This window comes from Phymastichus coffea, unplaced genomic scaffold (genome assembly GCF_024137745.1).
Source record: "Phymastichus coffea isolate CEN01 unplaced genomic scaffold, Cenicafe_Pcof_1.1 PCOF00005, whole genome shotgun sequence".
NCBI classification, from domain to species: Eukaryota; Metazoa; Arthropoda; class Insecta; order Hymenoptera; family Eulophidae; genus Phymastichus; species Phymastichus coffea.
Window position 1 is genome coordinate 1,415,746 of NW_026706816.1, and position 23,077 is coordinate 1,438,822.

A 23,077-nucleotide genomic window follows, 5' to 3' on the forward strand; every position below is an offset into this window, starting at 1 on the left:
ACAACAAATTAGAAATTAAAACTAAATAGCCGAAATAAAAAATCTCACCGTGTTAGGAAAAAGTTGCTATTTTACAAAAAGGGCCTAATTTAAAATCAAGGTTGCGCGCACAAATGTAAAAGGAGGCACAACTCGCCTCGTCGGAGTCTGAACGTAAAATGCATTTCTTCTCAGCCTCATGTCACATGCTGCCGCATTTTCTTGCCAGCCTCGCCGCCAACGCCGTCCCGCTTCATACACATGTTTTCTTTTGGGCCTTGCAGACACGCTGGCACGCTTATCGCATTCTCCCTCTCTGGCCCTCCGATTCTCTCGCTCGCTCTCGCTCGCCAGCCTACCGGTCCTAGGAACAATCTTATTATTGCCATATCCGGAACTCATCAAGTGAGATGAGATGATTCATACGACCAAGAGTAAATGCCACGCGGAGTCTGCAGCCTTCGGGGAGCAAACTCCGCGAATCTGAAAATTTCTGCTTCACGGCCACGTAACGCATCCCACGCTCGTGCACGTCCATGGGTCGAGTTTGAGCTCCGAGAGCAATATCGCTGACTCAATCGTGGGTCCGCGATAAGCCGCCCCAGAGTACATCATCGGAACATTCGTTTGTCATCCATCCTCTTACCCGCTACACCGAAGATCACACTCATACGGCCACTCCGCTCTCGCAATCTACCATAATGAATTTGTCATAAACCGCTCGATCCTAGATTTGTTACAAACCTATCCTCTAACCGCAAGCTAAAACTAATCAGTTACTCAGCTGTGGATTCATACTCATAATTTTATCGTGCCGCGTGATGGTGCCCAGGCCCGACAGAAGCAGTTGATTTTTTATTACGCGTCTTCGAATTTCGACCGAAAGTTCAAAGTCGAACAGTATGTACGGTGACCATGATTCACGCTTCTCATGTCTTTTCTCACACGATCTATTTCCTCTATTCTTCCTTACTTTTAATGCCTAGTGCTATTTGGAGTACCTATCAGCTATTCGAATTCTCGTTATTTCCTACCTCGCGTCCTTATTTACTTTAACGAGCCCATTTTACTAAACCGATACTTCTCGTTCGCGTCTCTTGCACGGTCTCACACTCGTCGATCTGAACTGTTCCCGAAAATAAGATCTTTTAATTGGTGTTTTTTACAATACTCAAACATTCATGTAAAATGTTCCATGTGCATTCTACTGAAATGTTATGTATCTCGTTAATCTCACGCACTTTCAGTCGACGATCACCGAGTACAATATGATGAACTTTATCGATCATATCTTGAATAGTCACCTTTTTTGGATAGCCAGAACGCTTAGCACCACATGAGCTTTTACGGCCACAACTAAGTTCAGTAAACCATATTGAAACCGTGCCATGTGATGGAGCAGAGTCTCTATAATCTTTCCCGAGCTTTTCTCCAGTTCTTTGGTTAATTTTGCTCGAAATAATATTTAATAAGCACATAAAACTCATTACTTTCCATGATATTGTGAACACAATTAAAAACTAAAACTTTAAATGACTACTACTGTGGGCAAAAAGTAAGGTGAATTTGTTTGTAAAATGAAAAATCTTTATTTATTCTTCTACATCAATGTCATCCCCTTCGAAGTAATCCCCTCCCGATAAAATACACTTATGCCAACGTTTTTTCCAATCCTCGAAACATGCCCAATAGTCCCTTTCCGGTATAGCCATCAGCGCCTTCTTCGATTCAGCTCTTATCTCCTCAATCGACTCGAAACGCGTTCCCCGGAGTGGTCTCTTGAGTTTTGGGAATAGCCAGAAGTCACATGGAGCCAAATCAGGCGAATACGGTGGTTGCGGAACGATATGCGTCGAATTTTTGGCGAAATGGTCACGAAGAACGAGTGCAGTGTGAGATGGTGCATTATCGTGATGCAAAAACCAAGAGTTGTTGGCCCATAATTCTGGTCTTTTTAGACGAATTGCTTCACGCAAACGACGCATAACGCTCAAATAATATTCCTTATTAACAGTTTGGCCGGGTGGAAGGAATTCATAGTGCACCACACCACGAAAATCGAAGAAAACTGTCATCATGACCTTGATTTTTGAACGACTTTGACGTGCTCTTTTCGGTCTGGCCTCGCCTTTAGCACGATATTCGCTTGATTGGTCGGTTGTTTCAGGGTCGTAAGCATAAATCCAAGTCTCATCTCCCGTAATCATGCATTTGAGCTTGTCCTGATAGTCAGAAAGCATTGTTTCACACACATCAACGCGGCGACTTTTTTGCAAGAAATTGAGCGTTTTTGGTACCAAACGAGATTTGACTTTTCGTAGGCCCAAATGGTCTTTCAAAATTATTTTCACAGATCCTTCTGATATTCCGATCATATCAGTAAGATCTCTAACAGTCAACCGACGATTTTCGAGCACTAATTCCTTCACTTTATTGACGTGTTGGTCATCTGTTGACGTCGATGATCGTCCGGAGCGCTCCAAGTCATCAACACGTTCTCGACCCTCTTTGAAGTCTTTGTACCACTTATAAACATTTTTCTGCGACATGGTAGAATCACCAAAGGCCTTCCGCAACATCCTCAACGTTTCCGCAGCCGAAATTTCATTCCGCAAACAAAATTTGATGGCACTTCTTTGCTCAATTAAATCAGACATTGTAAAAATCGAAACATGCACTCTTGGTCGTTTGGTAAACACAAGCGTAAATATATTACTGATGATGACATTGACATGAAATTTGTCCCAGATGTCATTCGCAGTCCTACCAACTCAAGAAAAAAAGAACTAGCCCGAAATGTTAAGTCCGCGAAGTTTAAATTGAAAATTCACCTTACTTTTTGCCCACAGTAGTAAATCAACGTACTTACTTGAAACTTTGTATACGCGTTTATACTAGATCTCTTTAAACTTATACTCCTTTACAGTGTAAAATACGTTACGATAACGCCACCATCTTCCCAGAAGTCACGGACTTACTGAACGACCTTCGTAGCTATCTAGGAACTAAATACTTTTTTTTCATCTTATTCTCTAACAATTTCAATTATCGAAATAGATAGATGGGATAATCCATTCGAACAAGCAGGTCATGTTATAATCAATCTACGTCAGGTACCAAAGGTAATTACCCAAGAATATCCATATCTAACTGATAAAGCAAAAGCTTGCAGAACTTGGAGACAGATTTTATACATTATAGGGACTAAATTATCACAATGAAATTACTTCTTCCGTACCTACACATCAAAATTTATGCGAGAGCTGTATGCGAAAAAATTTTGTTTTACAAGAGAGGATGAATCAGGTTTAACAATTAATGTAAATACGTTCACAAACGAAAACTTAGTAGTTGGTAAAAATGTTAAGTCAGAAAGGGACATTTAACCAGACTATATGCTAAATAGGCTAACAGATAAATTCAATTCACTAGAAAAAATAAATTTTATTTGCTTATCAATTTTAACAACTTTCCTCTAGAATTAGAGTATTCATGAAACACTTGAAATTCGGAAAGACTAGATAAATGGTATTCATAACTTAACAATAAAATAAATTAGAAGGAGTATTAGTACAACCTGCATTCAAGGAAGGGAAATCTCTATCAAATGATACAAAGAAATGGAGAATAAATTTTTATAAAAATGATTTGAATAGATCCCAAGTCTAAATAAATATTATTTGTTGTAATTTTTGAAGACGGATCTTAAAAGTTGACACAAAATGAATATTCTTTTATCATATAGGATATTTATATAGAAGTTGTGTCCAAATAACTCCATTGGACTAACCAACTTTTCTGAGCTTCGTCCCTAATATATTAAAACATTCAAATGGCTTCGACCAAAAACACTTACATGTATGTATATATGTTTGTTTCATTTATCAGAATTTAAAAAATTTGATTGAGGCTGCTAATTTAGATCAAATTACCCACGGACTTAAAAAGTCAATAAAAAATTATAATGTTTACTTTTCAATTATTACGTATAAAAAATATATAGTTTATCTAGGTACTGAACAGTTTTATATTTACGTGTGGAAAATTATAAAAGAAAGATATATTGCGAAAGTCATTTTCAGCATATGGCAATGGAAAGATAGGTGTACATTAATAAAACATTGCTTACCTATAAAAGACTTCATCTCTGAAATATGTATCTAATAAAGAAATTCTTTCCTCTTTATTTTATTTCAAAGAACCAATCAACATATCTGTCTGTGTTAAAAGATCAGCTAAAATCAAAAGAAGTATTAGATGATACTGACTTTTTAAAATTCGCTTTAATATTAACCAATCCAAAGTAAATGTTGATATTTTTTATTATAGAAATACGAATAGAATTGAGCATCAAAGTTTGATAGCATTGTCTGAAAGCAGAACCCATACAGCGGAAACTGTCTATAGGTTTCAAGAGTACATAATCCCAATAATTAAAATATTGTAGATTAATGCAAGGAAAATTATTCACGCCAATCATTGTGCTGAGCAGCATTACAAAAATACGTTTCAGATGTATACGAGGTCTATCCGGAAAGTATCGGGCGTACCTTTATATTTTAGTGCTAGCGTTATTCTTTATCATCTGGTGGGTGGCATCCTTCAAAGTAATCCCCACTTGGTTCAATAACACGGTTCCATCGATGTTTTCACTTTTCAAAACAGTCCTGGAACTCACTTTTAGGGATAGCCTTAAGTACACTCGTCGCATTGTTTTCAAGCGTTGTTTTGTCATCGAATCGGTGTCCTTTGAGTGGTTTTTTTAGTTTTGGAAACAGCCAAAAGTCACAAGGGGCTATGCCGGGACTGTATGGAGGTTGTCGAATCAATGCGATATTATGTTTGCTCAAAAACTGCTGCACAAAATTGGATGAATGCGCTGGCGCATTATCGTGATGGAGAAGCCTTTCCCAAAAGTGCGGCTGTTTTTTTCTTACTGCATTACGCAAACGTTTCAAAATTTGAACGTAGTATTCTTTATTGATTGTCTGACCTGTTGGTGCATATTCGTAATGTACAACACTTTCATAATCGAAAAAAACAATCAACATTGACTTCACATTGCTCCGACTTTGACGTGCTTTTTTTGGTCTTGGCGATTCAGAATGCTTCCACTGTGAAGATTGTTGTTTTGTTTCAGGATCATAACCATACGAGGTGTGATCAAAAAGTAAGGTGAATTTTTATTTTTCTCAAAAAATATTTATTTATTCATCAATTTTTATTTTATCTCCTTCAAAGTAATCCCCCTCGGATATAATGCACTTGTGCCAACGCTTTTTCCAATCCTCAAAGCATTTCAAAAAATCATTTTTTGTGATCTTGTTTAATTCATCCTTCGATGCCGTCTTTATCTCCTCAATCGTGGCAAAACGCCGTCCTTTCATGGGCCTCTTCAGTTTTGGGAACAAGAAGAAGTCACAGGGGGCCAGTTCTGGGGAATACGGTGCCTGTGGCATCGTTACTGTGTTGGTTTTAGCCAAAAATTCGTGCACAAGCAACGATGTGTGAGCAGGGGCGTTATCATGGTGCAAAAGCCAATTTTTATATAACAGATTCAAATGTAGTATCAAACGGTTGTAGAGTAGTAGCCATCTCGTTTGTAGTACTATACTACTATTGAAGTATGGATGTTTCTTAGAAATGTTTGCTTTTGATTTGAATATTTTTCAAAGGTGATTCTATTTTTATTATAATTATAATTTATAATTATTTACAACAATTCGTTAATAGCAGTAACATCCGTATTAGTTTTCTCAGCAGCTGTCTCTACAAGCTTTTTCAATAGATCAACAATGGATTACAATGAATTTCAATGGTTTAAGTGTTTCATGCAAAGTTTTTCTAAATCTGCTTTTCCACGTTTTAATAGCTGATATTTACGGCTGATTGTATTACGAGTCTCAATTAATTGTTGAAGTACTTTCCTTTTCTATGTCTTCCATGATTTATAGATTAATCTCTATTGATAACTAAAAATCCGTAATTATTATCTCCAGTATTTTGAACAACTCTCCTTAAACTATTCGAAAGGTATTTTTGAGTTAACGTGATGATTGTAAATTTGTTTGATATTAACATCTTATTATCGAAATAAAACTGTAAATTCACACCCTGATATGATGTCTTGGAATGTGTGCTATGATTGACACAGGTAAAAGCTTTCTATTTTTTTACGTCTTCCTTTTTTTATATTATCTTGTTTATCATATGCCATCTATCGGCTTCAAGAAATTCCTTAGAAACTGATACTTGAGTTAGTTTAGTAATTTTGAGTAGACATACCCATTTTCAAATTTAAAACTATTTGTAATCTCATATACAACAATGGTTAAGGAAAATCCCTCATTGTTGTTAACCATTTTTGTATATGAGATTAGTAATATTTCGAAGGAAAATAAAATAGATTATAATCTAAAACTATTTGGATGTGTAATTAACGTTACCAAACAGTTAGTTTTCCCACAGTTACTGAATTCACGGAAAACTGTTCGTATAATATCTGACAGTAGATCGCCATGTCTTTTTTTTCATTTGTTCTTCTCCAGCATCCTATCGAAATTTATAACCTGAAGTTTGAGGGGTTGCTCCTTAAAATCCTTAAGTTAAGCTTAAGTTGTTTGCTCGTCACTGAGTCACTGACAAATGAATCGAACACTCTAAAAAGACTGTTTGTATATTCCAGATTTTATAAAGACGTTGTCTTTCAAAGTAGTATGATCATTCATCATCATCAAAGAAAGACTAGTAGTATCCTAGTGAACAAGATCGACAACAACTTACCTTTCAAAGTTCGTTTACCTGGTTATCAGTGCTATGGACCAGGAACTAAATTGAAGAAATGATTGGCTCGAGGTGATTCTTATAAAAATCAACTAGACGTTACTTGTAAAGATCGCGATATTGTATATTCTTTCAATAAATAGAATATTGCAGCGAGAAACGAAGTTGATAATATTTTAGTTCAAAAGACTTAGGATAGAGTGAGTGCTAAACAAAGTATTTTTGATGAGAAAGCAGCTGCTTTTACTGTAACGAACATTATGAAAGTGAAAAGTGAATTTGGTATGGGAATCAAAATGTCTAAATAAAAGTGATAGCATCAACAACGTGAAAATAATCGAGGTGAAGGTATCAAAGAACGGCAATCATGAAAGAAATATAGAAAAGGTAAAAAACCAATGACATCATTGAAAGAAAACGTAAAAGCTGTTTCGAAAAGTACTGTATCTAGCAATTTTTCTCTTTTAGTTATTCGTTCTGCTATAAAAGGTGCTAAAGAAGCGGTAAAAAGTTCGGAAGTAGAAGTAAAATATATATACCTCGTATTTGACCAATTCCAAGGCGCTGCTTTAGTAGAAAAAGCTATAAACAGTGCTAAAGCCGTTCAAAATGAAATCTAAGAAGCTCTTATACATAATAAAAGTATAGAAGCAATAACTATAGGTAAAGATCGTTAGTTAAACCCACATACTAAAGGTTACGGTATGCATTTCAAGCCGTATATCAATAGGAGAGATCTAAAAAGAAAAGCTCGAAGTAGCTTTAGCTAATCGTGCATTGATAGATCTAGATATAAAAAAATATGTTAAATTAATGTAAAATGAAGATTTTTAGGGAGTTTACATGCGTAATCACTTGCCAACTGATTGACCTCGCTATCAAGAGTCAGCTATTGTCAATGTAGATGATAAAAATGGTTCAGCTACTCATTGAGTAGCCTAAAAAAAGAGGAGATGAGGTTAGAGGATCTTTGCCTTAAATTTCTTTTGAATACACGATAGTATAACACGTATAGTTAAGAATGAAAGTCATTTGCTGTACGACCGTCGTGTAAAATATGCTGACATCGAGTCTCTCACGAACATTATCCGTCCTAAAAGCAAATTATTTTCCACCAATTGAACTAATACCAAATAAAAACTATGTACTTGGTCTAGTAGAGTTACTGATATTGAACTTGATATCAAACATTAGCGTTGGTAATAATACAACTCATTTTGTAGGTTATGAAAAAATCATTTTACTGACTAATAGTTATGAGATAGAAGATATAGAAAGTTTTCTTAATGAAGTCTCTATATCGAAGAATCATTTGGCCTGAATAAATTTTAGTGAATAGATTGTATTGAATAGATTCTAGTGGATTGATTTTAAGCTTTACTCCACGTAAATTTTCCGAAACGAAACGCATAGTTCTGATTTACCAGTGACTATACTAAAATTGAACGCTTTATATATAGAGTGTAATATTACTATGGGTGCTTATATACCTAAACGAATCTAAAGTGCACACTATATATGAATTTTTTCCAACCGCACCACCTAGATATAAGATTATAGAAGTTTCTTCACACGTCATTTACCTTCCAGTCACCGTGAGAAGCATTTATTATTTATAGATACATATTGTTGATTAACATGGGAATCTAGTAAATTTTCGTGGAGAAATTATCACTGTACGATTACTTATAAAAGCTATAATATAATGGGTATTGTATACAACAACAAGAATGTTAAGATTGGATGAGGGTATATTAATAGACCGAAATGTCAGACAGTGATCAGTCAAGAGTGAGCTATCCTAACGCTCAGACCTCGCAACATTCAGTTTCTAAGAGGTTTAAGGGAGTACCGTCGGAAAGTGATTTAAAAATGAGAATCGTTTGAAACTTGGATGGTAGGTGTATTATAGTGCTAAGAAACTGTGATTCAAATTTCGTGAGCCTTCAGAAGCTGTGAGACGAGAAATTAACGATTAAAAATAACATGTAGTCTTATGGGAAAATGCACTTTTTACTAAATATTTAAGCTTTCAAAAATGAGAATGTTATAAAAAAATTCTGAGGTATGCAAAAAATAATCTCAAAACGATATCCGTTCGAAAAAATATCATTCAGAAGCTGTGAGAATAATAAATAAATAATTTCTGTCCAAAATATGAAACTGAGAACAGCGAGTTGGAGATATGGCAACGTCGCATTTTCGCCACGTGCTCTCTCGTGCGCGCATGTTTCAAAATATTCACACCGCTCGTCATTGATATATTTGTTAAGATAGAAATTGAATTGAGAAAAAACAAATTGCTTTTCTCACTCATATTTTACAGATCATACACATTTCCATGACCTCGGGCGTGAGATTTAACTAACAAACTTAATTAAATAGAATAAATATTGACGAACAGTAACCGCTGATATGTGTGGTGTCGATATTGAGGTTATCGTTATGAATACAAAGCGTAGCAGAAGCGCGTCGTTGCCAAACTTTCAACTGTAACAACGTGAGTCAAAGACGAATCTGAGCGCCCTCTCAACTGACTAGTTACGTAGCGACGGTACTCCCTTAAAACTGAAAGTTATCGAAAATCGTCCTAGTAGTGTAAAGTATCATACATATTCGTATGTTCTTTACAGTAAAATGGACGGAATTCTGAACATTTATTTAGGTGTCGTCTTCGACAAGTCAATAGCTCATTATAAATTTCATACACATAAACCTTATATTCTCATGCATGATAAGTAGGATTTTGGAGTTGATGTAAACTGTTATAGTTATTTTACAGTTCACGGAAAAGATATTTGTACGTTATAGGAACGATATAGGATCTGTACTAGTGAGAAGCAGAAATTAAAAAATTTAGAAACTATGTATAATAGTAAAGATGTATATGAAAGAAAGCGAAGGAAATTAACAAAAAATTTTTAAATGCTCCGATCGTAACGCTAGTTAAAATTATATAACCGTAAGTTAATATTCTATACTATTTAAAAAAAACAAACAAGTAATGTCGACTTCATGCACTGATGCATGACTGTCAGCGTGATGAGTCTTAATCCTGTTGAGCGTAAAAACCCTTTTAATCTTCTATAGTATTAAAGTTTAAGGATATCACTTTTTAAGTGTATAATAAAATACTTTAAATAAACTGTTTCGAATTACAGTTAATCTGCGATGAAGTGTGATTCATCGCAAAGATCGCAAATTGAATTGCGATGTTTGTTGATTGATTGTTGTCATGACAAATGGATCTCCAATGTTGTCCTTTTCAGTTTTGTTGCAAAAACTCTGTTGTGACAATATCAAGCCTCAAGTCCTATCTTGTTTACTTGTTTTTTATACTCTTGTTTATACTCTTGCTTTTATTTCTTTTCGTTTTTGCGATGATTTGTTTCAAAAACGAAGAAATCTTTTACTTTTTGGCAAAATACGAGCAAGTGTTGTTTTGTACTCTTACAATATTGGCAACAAAACATTCGACGTGAGACAACAAACTGAACCCCCGCATGCTGGTTCTAGAGGGAACTTTGGAGTGGGCGGCCCTCATCATCTATAAAAAAGAGAATTGCGGAAAAAAGGGAATCACGATAGCCAATAAAGATACAATTCCGATATGGATCTGCTTATGTTATCAGCAATCATCGATCAAGCCACATCATTTGAAACTTTATCGGAATAAAGGATTAACGTCAGGCCTGACGACACCGTCTCCTGTTTGCACGAAAATAACACTATTTGTAAGCAATCTTCGCGAAGCCAGTCTTTGTGTTTTCAAAATTACAAGGTTTTTAATTTTGCTTTATAAACTTGTCTGCAACCTGAACCTGTGCACTTTCAATCATTTAATTCACATTTCCGGCATTCATTAATTCAACCACCACTTTATCCCGGTTAACAGGCTGTCGGGAAGATGCAGTCGTGATCATTTTTGCTTTAGTAGTCGAATACATGAATTTTTAAGTGGAAAGTGAGTTTTCCAAGTGCATAGTGAGTGTTAGTTGCCAGTGTTGAACAACTGAGATGAGTGATTCTTTAAAATCGCTGCTGGAGCAGTTGGAAACGAAGAAGCACATTCTTAATGTAATCCTCAACACTGATAAGTGAGATAAGTTTTCTAAGTCTTTCGAATCTCTGAATAACCATCTTCAAGTGCTAGAGACCTACTGGAGGAAGATGTTCACTCAAAATCACCACAGGATCTGCCGAGACAACCCTAGCCTGATGGAGTCTTATGAGTACTTCGCAGAAGGTCTCTGCTATGCATATGAAGACGCTTATAACAGCGTCAAGACAGAATTTATGATCCGCATAGCTCGTTTGGACTCTTCAACTGATGGAAGATCTCCCTTCAATCCAGCGAGTGCTGCAATAGTGCAAGTGTTGCTTTAACCCTCAACGCTCCCAGCTCTGAAACTCCCAACCTTCAACGGAGAACAGCCCAACTGGGCTCCTTCAAGGGACTGTTCTGTTTCATGGTGAAGGACGTCTCTCACATTGCTAATGTTCAGAAGTTACAGAGGCTCTTGTCATGCTTATAAAGAAATGCCACAGCCCGTCTGAAGAATCTCTCATAAGTTGGCTCCAACTTCAAGGTCGTATGTAATACCCTTCTCTATACGTACAACAAAAGAGTAAAGCTGCCGGATCATCTAAAGCGACCAATAGGATGACTGATTGGTCTAACTGGTTGAGATGTGGCTAGAGGTTCAGACACGAGAGGACTGGGAAAAGTCTATCGAGACCTTAAACACCTTTCCACATTACTAGAACCTTAAAAAATTTCTGGAGCATCGTTCTCGGACTCTTCTAACCTCGAGCACGATGGAGAACAGACTCAGCCATAATAAATCTGAACTTAAAACCTCCGCCAAGACGAACCGGGTGCACTCGGAGTAGATTTCTGGAGGCCCTAATCAGAATGAATCCAAGGATAAGCTTACCTATTCTCTATGCCAGAGTTGATTCCCAGTCTCATGGTAAACAAAATTTAAAGCCAGCAATCCTGAACAACGCTGGAAGCTCGTCAAACAGATAGGAGTCTACTTCAATTGTCTCCGTCCTGGACATGGAACAAAGTCCTATTCTTCTCAACATCGCTGCAGATCTGCTTAGTATGGCCGTCCACATCACGCCCTCCTATATCAGGGCTCTTCCAATAGTGTAGGAACTCGCAGTGACCAAGATCCCTCTGTTGTTCAAAATTCATCTAGAGGACTTCGACTAGCTGCGCATTCTCTGGCGAGACATTTCAGACCAAGCTATCAGGCATTACCGCCTCACCACCGTCACTTACGGCACTGCTTGTGCTGCGTTCCAAGCCATCAGGACACTCCAACAACTAACTGTGGACAAGCTGATACGATTTCCGTTAGGATCCAGAGTATTAGGAAGGCACACTTACGTGGATGACTCTCGGAGGATTTAGCTGACTGGAATTCACTTTAAACGTCCGCAATCAGCTCATCGAATTTCTGCAGTCAGCTGAAATGCAGTTGGATAAATGAACAGCCAATTCTCCGAACCTCTTACATCGGTTATTCATACCAGAGATCTGATTCTAATAAAAGATAAAATCATTTCCACCCTTGGGTTGAGATGCAAACCCGTCCTCGATGTCTTCTGTTTCCGGATAAAGAACAAGGATCAAGAAATGCCAACTACAAAGGGAGAACCTCAGTGGTTGCTCACCTCTTTGACCCAATGGATTGCTTGAGCCTGGTATTAATTCAGGCCAAGATCATGTTCTAGCTCCTGCGGATCCAGAATGCGACTGGGATACCATGTTGGACGCAGCTTCGCTGATAGATTGCAAGAGATTTTATGTGCAGTTGCAGGACATCCCTATCATCACTGTTACTCAGTTCTTTGGATGTTGCTCCTAACCTCACAGGTTCCTGCATGGGTTCGCAAATGCATCGCAATAAGCGTACTCAGACGTAAACTACTTCGTCTTAGAAGACATAGACAATAACTGGAAATCCAAATCACGATCAAAACGGTATCTCTAATCAAGATAGTTAATATACCTCGTCTGGAACTGCATGCTACTGAATTTTGGTAAGACTCATCGCCTAAATGACCTAAATCTGGGATCAACCACAGCACGGACTTTCTGTTAGTTGGATTCCATAGTCACCCTGGCCTGATTGTAGGAACATCCCTCTCAATGGAAAACCTTCGTGGTGAACCGAACGAGTGAGATCAATACACTGATACCTCTAATCCCTTGGAGTCATGTCAAATCTGAGAAAAACTCGACAGATACAACCTCCTGAGGACTCTCATCATACGAACTACAGCATCTGCCTCTCTGATGGAACGGTCTACAATGACTTTTATGCGATTAGACAATCTGGATCCCTCAGGAGTCTGACTTTACTTACGACTTAGAGCGCAAGAGCAATTCGACAAGTACACCTCCACGGCATTCGGTGGGATGAAGATGTGGACCTGTCAAGGTTCTCGTCGCTGACTTGACTCATCCGTACCTTTGCATATGTATTGTAATGATCTGCTCATCTTTGTAAAATAGGAAACAGCTATCCAGATGCCAAGTTAAATGCCGAGGAGATAGCTGCGATAACTTCCTACCTGCTCTGAGAGGTCCAAAAGAACTCCTTCTACATTAAGTTCCTTCCGCCGACAGATCGCTGAGTTACTAAGTAAAGTCCCCTACTTGGTAGCCCCTGGGCCAAGTGATCCAGCTACACCGGGGACTCGATAGACTGGCTCGGATGGCACAGTTAAAGACTGTAACTACTATTCTGACCCGACCTATGCAAAGCTTGTCCGCCTTTCTCTTGATCAGGTAATCGGCGAAGGTTACTAGCGATCATGGCAGATGAAAATACTTGTGGTAACTATTTTAGAACATGAGGACAAGATAGGACCAGAGATTTCAATGCTGAGAAGCTGTTTGGTGAAGTCTCGTCATGGACCCACGCGTTGGCGTAGCCCGACCCTATAATGGCCTGTAACTCACTGAATTTTGTGAAATTCCAATTTTCGTCTTAGGTACCTTTCGCCCGGAAAGTTCTCGAAAAAGGCTGTAATGACTCCATAATTTCATTTTCTGTCCCCCTTTCCGTGTCTTCTGATAACCGATTATGGGATTGAATGTTGGTAGAAATCCATGCGTATTGCTTTCCCGCCGAAGCTTTCTATCAGGCATAAGCATCAAGTCAAATTTCATCCTACAGATGGAAAGAACATATTATATCATTATATCAACGGATGATGAATGATCCCATAACTGGCTCTGGATTGTTGTTGCTATCGCATCAAGACGGGCGAAATGTTGTGGATTACAGTTAATCTTCTTTACTAAATTAATTCAACAACAATAAAATACTATAAAATAATAATAAATATTACGATTGTAAACGATATAACTTAGTAAAACATACGTATTTTCTAGTATATTTCTGCGGAATCTGTCAGTTGGATCGTACACGTACATATATACGCGTCACGTGCTTGTAAAAAAATTGTTATGACTCCTAAATAATAACAGATAATGAGTTGGAATTTTCAACAAAACTTTTAGATAGCATAACGAACATTTTATTATAATTATAAACTAGAAATTCAAATTTTCTTCGCACAACATTTTCAATTAAATATTTGTAAAAGAATTTATAAACACATTTTTTCGAAATACCATTTTACTTGTATTTATTATTAAAGATTCTACGTGGGCTTAATAGATGCGCAATACATCAAAGTTTGTAGCTTTTTGTTCAAATAATTCATAAACAATAAAAATTATCAAAAAATTTTATTTAACCAAAAGATGTGCAATTACATTTTCTATGTAACCATATTTTTAAAATTAAGTTTTAAATAAGTTGATAATTTACTTGATTGGACGATACTTACGATTTTCGTTTCATCCCTTTTTTATTGCAGGACCCTCAATTGTTAAAGTGATGCGAATCCAATGTTATTATTTTTATCATCTACCTACTCAATCAATCCTACCATAAATAATACAATTTAGAGAAAAATGTTTCAGACGAAAGGTACTTCACTCTGAAGGAAACATTTTATGGTGAACTTAACTTTGACCGTGAAGTTCACTTTTTAGGTTATTTCAAGATCGTATGGCCTTCGATTATAGTTACATACCTAGATCTACAATTTTTTTGCTCTTTCGGAATCCGAGATAAAAAAATAAGATTTTTACAATATAAAATAAAATGACCTTGAAATGATCTAGAACATAAATTCGAACGTCAAAGTCGAGATTACGAGAAAATGTAACCTTCGGAGTCCAGTAAATTTCGTTTGAAACATTTTTCGTTAAGCCATATTATATAGAATCATTCGGGTAGACAGATTAAAAAAGCAACAGTGAAATTCCTATGAACTTGGCAATTATCTTGGCGGGTCTCTCGAGCCTTACACATGATAGATTATCTGAACCTAAAATTTTCCACTGATTCCAAATTTGAGGTCAAGAGTAGGGATTTTAATTGAAAAAATGAAAGTTGACCTTGGAATGACTGGAAATAACTTCGAGATCAAAAGGTCATGACCACATTTGTCAATGACAAAACCTCGTACTTTATCTTAAGATTTTTTTCCTGATAATGCATTCTATTGTAGTTTTCGGATTGTTCTGGGACTTTTGATACCCTTGTACAGTAGTACTAGTCATAAATTTCGGAAAATTTTATGGAAGAATATAAATTCTTCAAACAAGAATATCTCTGATTCTATTGATCGTAGAATAAAAATAAAAAAAGCTAATTTAAATAAAGGCGAAATACTAACTATTATGAGGTGTGAACATTTTTGAAGTCATTTTTTCTACTTTTTATACCACTTTGAAAAGTATCACTTTTACAAAGCTTTTTTAATTTTTTCAATCACTTGATGGAAATATTCGTGATAGGTAAAAAATATTTTTTTTTTTTTTTTTTAATTTATTAAACGGGCATAAACCCATATCAAGATACATATAAATATAATAATAAAATATATAATATAAACAAAAAGAAGTATAAATAATTAATAAAACGACAATAGTGAGAAGAAAAAAATAAACGGAATAGCTATAAACTATATCCAAAAGTCGACAAAACAATATAATAGAAAAACAGTAAAATAAAAAATAAAAAAGTAACACAATAAAAGAAAAGAAAAAGAGAAAAACGAAATATAAAAAAGAATAATAACTAATAACTAATAAATAATAACTAATATAAAAAATAATAAAAGAATAATAAAAAATAATAATAAAACAAAATAATAATAACAAAAATTAACAAGTAGATAGGGAGAAGCAGCCAAGATAGGTGGGTAAAAGGGAAGAAATAGATGAGGTGTCACGTGACAGAAGAAAAGACAAAAAAAAAATAAGACACTAGCGAAACACCGCAGTATTCGCACGAACAAGCCGTTTAAAAGCGCCCAAGCAAACTGAGTGAACATCCAGCGGATTTGACAAATTATTAATAATGAGGCATGATCGATCAATAATTAATAAATGGTTAAGATTCCACCTACGTGAACGGATGAAAAAGGTATGATTACGGGCACGAAGAGTGCGTGCTGGGACAATATAGAGGATACGGTTAGAGAGTGAAATCGAATCGATGAAATTATGACATAATTTATAAATGAAAAAAGCAGACTGGTAATTAATGAAGGAAGTGACGGTACTAATATGAAATGAGTTTGCAATGGCAGAGTAGTCATGAGAGAAGGGATCCATACGTGGACCAAATTTATTAGCTAAAAAACGCAGAAAACGATGCTGAACAGTCTCTAGCAACTTTGATTGCTGGTCAAAATGTGGAGCCCAAATAACTGACGCATACGTGAGACGAGAGCGAATGTTACAATTATAAAGTGCAATGAGGGAGGCTGGTCGCTTAAAGGCACGACATTGCCTAAACAGTAGAAAAAGTGACCGGGATGCCGTACAGCAGGACTGATTAATGTGAGCGGTGAACGATAAACTCCGATCGAACAATACACCCAGATCTTTAAACTCCGTCACCCTACCAATTGCAAGATCCATACAAAAATAGTCGAATATATAAGACGCTTTACATCGAGAAAATGAAAGGACTGCACATTTATCAGTATTTAACAAGAGCCCATTAACTGAGCACCAATCAGAAAACCTCAGCAGATCCAGCTGTAACTCATCGGCATCATTCCTAGATGTAATAACTTTAAAAATTTTAGCGTCGTCAGCATAGAAAGAGATGCAGGAGGAACGAATAACGGAAAATGCATCATTTACAAAGGTAATGAAAAATAGTGGACCAAGGTGCGAGCCCTGCGGTACCCCAGAGGTAGCCAGATAAGATGAGGAGATGAATTTCAGGAGCTTAACGGAGTAGGTTCTATGTGATAGGTATGAAGAGCACCAGGATAGAAGAGGGCCATGAATACCATAGAACGACAACTTAGCAGCCAGAAGTTGATGATTAACACAATCAAACGCACTGGTAAGATCAGTGTAAATCGCATCAACCTGCCGATCGTCATCGAATGCGTCCGTAAGAAATTCAATGAACTCCGCAAGATTAGTAACCGTTGAACGGCGCGGAACAAAGCCATGCTGGGAGACATTAATGACACGAAGAAGGAAACGAGAAAGTCGTATGGACACCAGATGATCACACAGCTTAGAAAGCACGCTGAGCTTGGCAATTGGACGGTAATTATAAACATTTCTCCTGTCACCACGCTTCTTATACACCGGAATGATAAAAGCTTGTTTCCAAGCAGTAGGAAAGGTACCAGATCGTAAAGATAAATTCATAATATACATAATCGGTTGAGCTAAACAATTGGTACAATTTACAAAAAAAGTTGACGGGATTCCATCAGGTCCGGCCACAGATGACGGTTTCAGGCCAGCAAGGCCCTGAGTTACCTCTTCAATATCAAGAGAAATGTCCGACAGCGTATTAGAATCACTAATAAATTGACTGTAGTCGCGCAACATCAGACGCTTGCAAATTGTCCGGAAGCTCCTGAAGTCATGCAATGCCTGACCATCTCCAGAAGCCTTAAATATCCGGTGGGCCAACTTCTTCTGAGAAATCGCAGCTCTCAATTCGTCTGTCATCCAACTCGGGAATCTAGCAGTGAAAGAGCCAGTAAGCGGAACGTTGCAGCTAATAATTTCGAATAATTTCCGGTAAAAACAATCAAGCGCCAAGTCAACGTCCCACTCATGACCACCAAGGAGATCATTCCAATTTGTCGACGCCAGAGCAGCATTAATACTGCTATAATTTGCCTTTTTAAAGTTGAAGGAAGCAGAAGTATCAAATGGTAGAGAGCTCGGTGAAGCCACTGCAACACAGTTCAAATTAATAATGACAGGTTCGTGATGTCTGTCCGATGGTGCCAGAGGATCCAAAGCCGTGCAGAGAGACGCCGGAATACTACAAAATGCCAGATCAAGCGTGTTTCCAGAGCAATTTGTTGAACGAATCAACTGAGCGTACTTAAGAGAGCTCGTACAACTCTCCAATCTAGATGCCAAATCGCGAATAGTCCTACTTGCTAGTGCATCAGATGAAAGCACACCATCAAAAGCCGACCACGTGCAGCGGGGAAGGTTGAAGTCACCCACAATGAGAACGGCACACTCAGGATATCTGGCAGCTGAATCCTCCAGAGAACAGCAAAAGGAATCCAAAGATGACTCGAATATCACCGGTGAGAGAGACGTAACTGGCGGCAGATAAGCAACGGAGAGAAGTAGCGGTGCTCCATAGTCAAGCTTCAGAGTCACATGCTCCAAATCATAATTGAGGGTATGTACTGTTACAAAGGAGCATGTGTTCTCAATCCAAACGAGGATACCACCTCCCCTAGATCTGCCACTCCGAACTTTACAGCGATCCAATCTCACGAGCGAGTAGCCGGGAATCCTCAGCATAGCATCATCCACCGTGTCATCCAACCAGGATTCAGTGAGGGCAATTATATTAAACTTTTGCGCACATGTTGATACATTATTAATAAAAGTAGTGATAGATGATTTAATGCTACCAACGTTCTGGTAGTAAATAGAAAGAAGATTGGGTATCTCGGCTGTACTTATATGTTTTTTGTTGAGGTGATGGAGGGTACGCCATTGAAAAATTTAATTTTGAGATTCTTCTCACTGGCCTGCATTCTAGAATTGATGTCGGCAATGGTCTCACGTAACAACTGCCGCTGAAAAGCGGATCGGTCCGGGCCACACTTCGCGTTCGGCACCGATTTAAGCAAATCCGGTGAGTGACGCAAGAACCACCGCGCCTCAACAGCAGACCGAAGCATGAGTTTCAATGGACGAGTCCTGTCCTCAGTCCTCTTTCCAAGGCGCAAAATGGTGAGCAATAAAGCATCAATACTCGCCCCCACAAGTAGCGCCGACACCGCCGCTGTGTCCTCGGCCGACGAGACATGTTCGGGGAAATTGTATATAATACAATTACATTCCCTTCTCCGCTGCTCGTTCATCTTCGCGAGAGTAACCGTATCAATCTTTGTGGAGAACTCGCCGACACAACTTTCCACCCTTGCCAGCCTAACCTCGTGGTCGTCAACTCGAGTGACCTGCTCCGAGATAGAATGGTTGACCGCCTGAAATTGTGAGGCAATGGAGCCAGTGACCACCGAAAGCTCATGCTGAATGACGCCCATCCTGGCACCCATAGCATCAGAGCGCGCGACAAGGCCATCCGTCACGCGCTGAAGCTCGTCACACCTTCCAGAAATCAATGAGACGATGCTGTTCAATTTCGAATCGAAATATTTCACAACATCGTCCCATGATTCGCAATGCGAGTCATTGAGGGGCTTAGGCGGAGACGGATTAGACACTAATCCGGCTTGCGCGGCACCCATGATCGGAGACAACACTGGAGACAACAATGATGCTCTCGAAGATATCTCAAGTCCTCCACAACACTTTTTAAATGACCCATTAGAAAGTTTGGCTGTCTTGCTCGCACAACTCCTGTGATAGAGTGATCGGCAACCCGGACACTGTACGGCATCACTAACGTTGATAGGGCCCTTAGACGGGCACGAAAAACATCTATTGTCAGATATAACTGACGCACCAAACAATAAGACTGTCAACTGTCACTCACAAAAGTCACAACAAAACAAGTCTACAACAGATTAAGTGGAAAAACAACACAAAATGCAGCACAACAACTGATTTAATTCAGTGCGGTAATAACAAAACTCAAACAAGGATTGATTGACTAATACTTTAACTTTTCGAGTAGAGTGCAACACAAACACGTCTGTTCTCCTCAAGGATCAAATGCCGACTGATATTTAAATAGATTCACCTCCATTAAACTAAAATAGAAAAAAAATGGCCAATATAAGACTTATTAGATTTCAACAACAACAACAAAAACAACAGCAAAAACAAGAATTATAATTGTTTTATCGTGAAAAAGTAGTGACGTATACAATAAAAAAATAATTATAATAAAATTGATGAAAGGTGAAATTCAAAATTTAGTAATACAAATTTATTCCGGAACTTTTAACTATATTTTTTCACACTTGTTAATAGTAAAAAAGTTGATCTTCATGATCTTGAAAATTAATTTCAATGACAAATCCAAGGTCACCATATAACACATTCCTCTAAACCCTAGAACTTTTGTAATGACTATTCTCCGATTTCTGCAGTTCCAGAGGAGTTATTCAAATGAGAGTATGTGCATTTAAAATGGATACATCTACATTTAAATTTCCGTTAGTGGTGTTATTCAATGGCTTGTAACTTTTATAAAAACCATCGTAGCGAAAAAGTTCATAAGTAATAAACTTTAGATTTTATCAAGATATTTTGTTCTCTATCAAAATTTTTTATTTATCACCGATATTGTAAAAATATAAGCGATTAAAAATTGCAAAAATTTTTCTAAAATTTTTGCACTTTATAGAAAATTCATATTTAGCCTCTACTTGATTTGCCTGCTTTATTTTTATTCTATGATCAATAGAATCGGAGATATTCTTGTTTAAAGAATGGCTTCTTTTTCACAAAATTTTCGGAAATTCATGATCAGTACGATATATTGTGTATGTGTATGTGCGTAAGTGTGTGTGTGTGTGTGTATGTGTATGTGTTTAATATTACCTAACAACTAAAATCGCTAATATCAAAAAATTCAAAATATATTTCTCATTATAAATAAAATATTGTTTGTTTCAGGCAACTGTCTATAGAGGTGGATATAGTAGGTTTACGCCATATTAAAATCTAAAGTATATTGAAGATAATGATGAAAATACGAACTCACCGTATTTACCAATTTTTGATGCCTGTACAAGAAACACACGATAAATCTGCATAATCATATCGACAACAAAAATTTATCTTAAAACTTTTTACAACCACTGAAGTATTTATTGTTTACTGATAACTGTTGCAAATAACATTTTTTGTAGCTTATACTTTTGCTCCATGACAAAAATCATAAGCTAATGACATTGAGCCATGACAGAAAAATAACTGTAATTTAACGAATCGATGGACTGACAATGGAGAAAATTCACACGACATTTAAAAAATGAGGTTGATTTCATTTTCGAAACTTTTTCGATATTGATCTGTAGTCGATCATAATAATAATAATAAATGTAAGCCTAACTCAAATCTAAGATAACAACAACATTTTAAATAATGAGCTCTTTTTAAAATTAGCCATTCTTATGCGAAATTACTGATCTTATGTAATAGAAATAACATTATTTGACTTACTCATGCAATAATCTTAAACTCATTATTTTTATTTTTATTGCATCATAAATTTCGCAGTATGTGGTAGAAAATTGAAAAAATGTAAAATTAACAATTTTTTATCAATAGAATCATGTATTTGTAAATGAAATATCTTTATATTTTTATTCATATATTACTTTTTAAAAAGTAAGTTACTGTTGAAGATAAATGATAATGAGGTAAAGAGGAAGTTATTTCACGAATCCGAATATTGTAACAAATTAATAATATAAATTCTCTAGTAATAATTATTAAACAAGAGTATACTAAATTTAATTCAGAAATAAATAATAGTAATAAAATATCTTACTAATTATCACATACGTCATAATTAGAAAGATTATATCATGAATTTATTTATTTCTAGGTTAAGTATACTACCGTCATTGTTTAATAATTATTAAATTTAATAACAGTTTTGTAATTTGATTGTCTGCCTGTATAGGTATATACATTCTCGAATATAAAATCATTCAACTATTCATCGAAGCAAGTATAATTATCAAATAAAATCAATAAATAAACCATACAATCTTGTAATATAAAGTTACTATTCAATTCATTTTTAAGCAATTATCTCAATCAATTTCCTGAATTTTTTGTAGAGTAAGAATTATTATAAAGTAAATATATTTGTTATAATCGTCTTATCATGTATAACATAACACCAAAGATTATTAAAAAAAAATACTTGCTTACATGTAAATCCGATAAAAGAAATGAATGATATATTTGATCAAATAGTATGCAAAATTTTGAATGGATTGTGTAAGCAGATAATCAGCGCACAGAATAGTCACTCAAGGATTAATCATTTTACAAAGTTGTTTTGACAGTATTTAAGCTTGTATCATTATGGAAAATACCATAGATTCAATTTTAAATATAGTAGAATCCGGTAATTGAAAGACAGAGCAAACATATATTATAAGCTTAATGATTTAAAAAAATTAATTGTCAAATACTCAAAAAATTATCAACTGATAGAAAATATTATATTATTGTATTGTAATACCACCACATTCATTAAAAATATTATCTTCCGAAGGTGCCATCAAACTTCCGTTGAATTTTATCATTCTTTAGAATTAATATTTGTATGAAGAATAATATACGATTCAAAGTAATTTACTGTGTTTTTACTTATCAATTTTTGAGAGCCTGTTATACCGCCTACACATTTTTTTATAATAAAATTATGTAAGTCAAGTTCAGCGAGAAATATTTTAGATTTGACCGTAGAATGATCTTTCTGTAAACTTTGAATTTGAATTCGACATATCAAAATATAACTTTCTACACCGGTGATAAATTCTCAGCTTCCTTATAAAAAGTTTTTGTCTGTGACGAAACTTATGTTTTTCCAATAATACCATTATTTTATCAATGTTATTATACACTTCACGTATAATATACTATGTGGAAAAATAAATAAAATTGATATAAAAGGGCAGCGGTCGTTGAACCGCTGATAGAAGCTATGTTTCTTATACTATTGCAGAACGAGATCACCGGATTTTTTATAATGCCACGTACGCACATAAG

At 36.2% G+C, this 23,077-nt stretch overlaps 1 protein-coding gene across 2 annotated transcripts in view; it reads left to right on the forward strand.

The window, feature by feature from the left end:
- The window catches only part of LOC131667681 (RNA binding protein fox-1 homolog 2), a 796,162-nt gene extending 773,531 nt beyond the window's left edge, over positions 1–22,631 (forward strand). For both annotated transcript variants that reach the window (XM_058941279.1, XM_058941288.1), the window contains one exon: positions 20,963–22,631. In XM_058941279.1, coding sequence (XP_058797262.1) covers positions 20,963–21,007 — 45 coding nt within the window. In that variant the 3' untranslated portion in view covers positions 21,008–22,631. The remainder of the gene's footprint in view (positions 1–20,962) is intronic.
- The last annotated feature ends 446 nt before the right edge of the window (positions 22,632–23,077 follow it).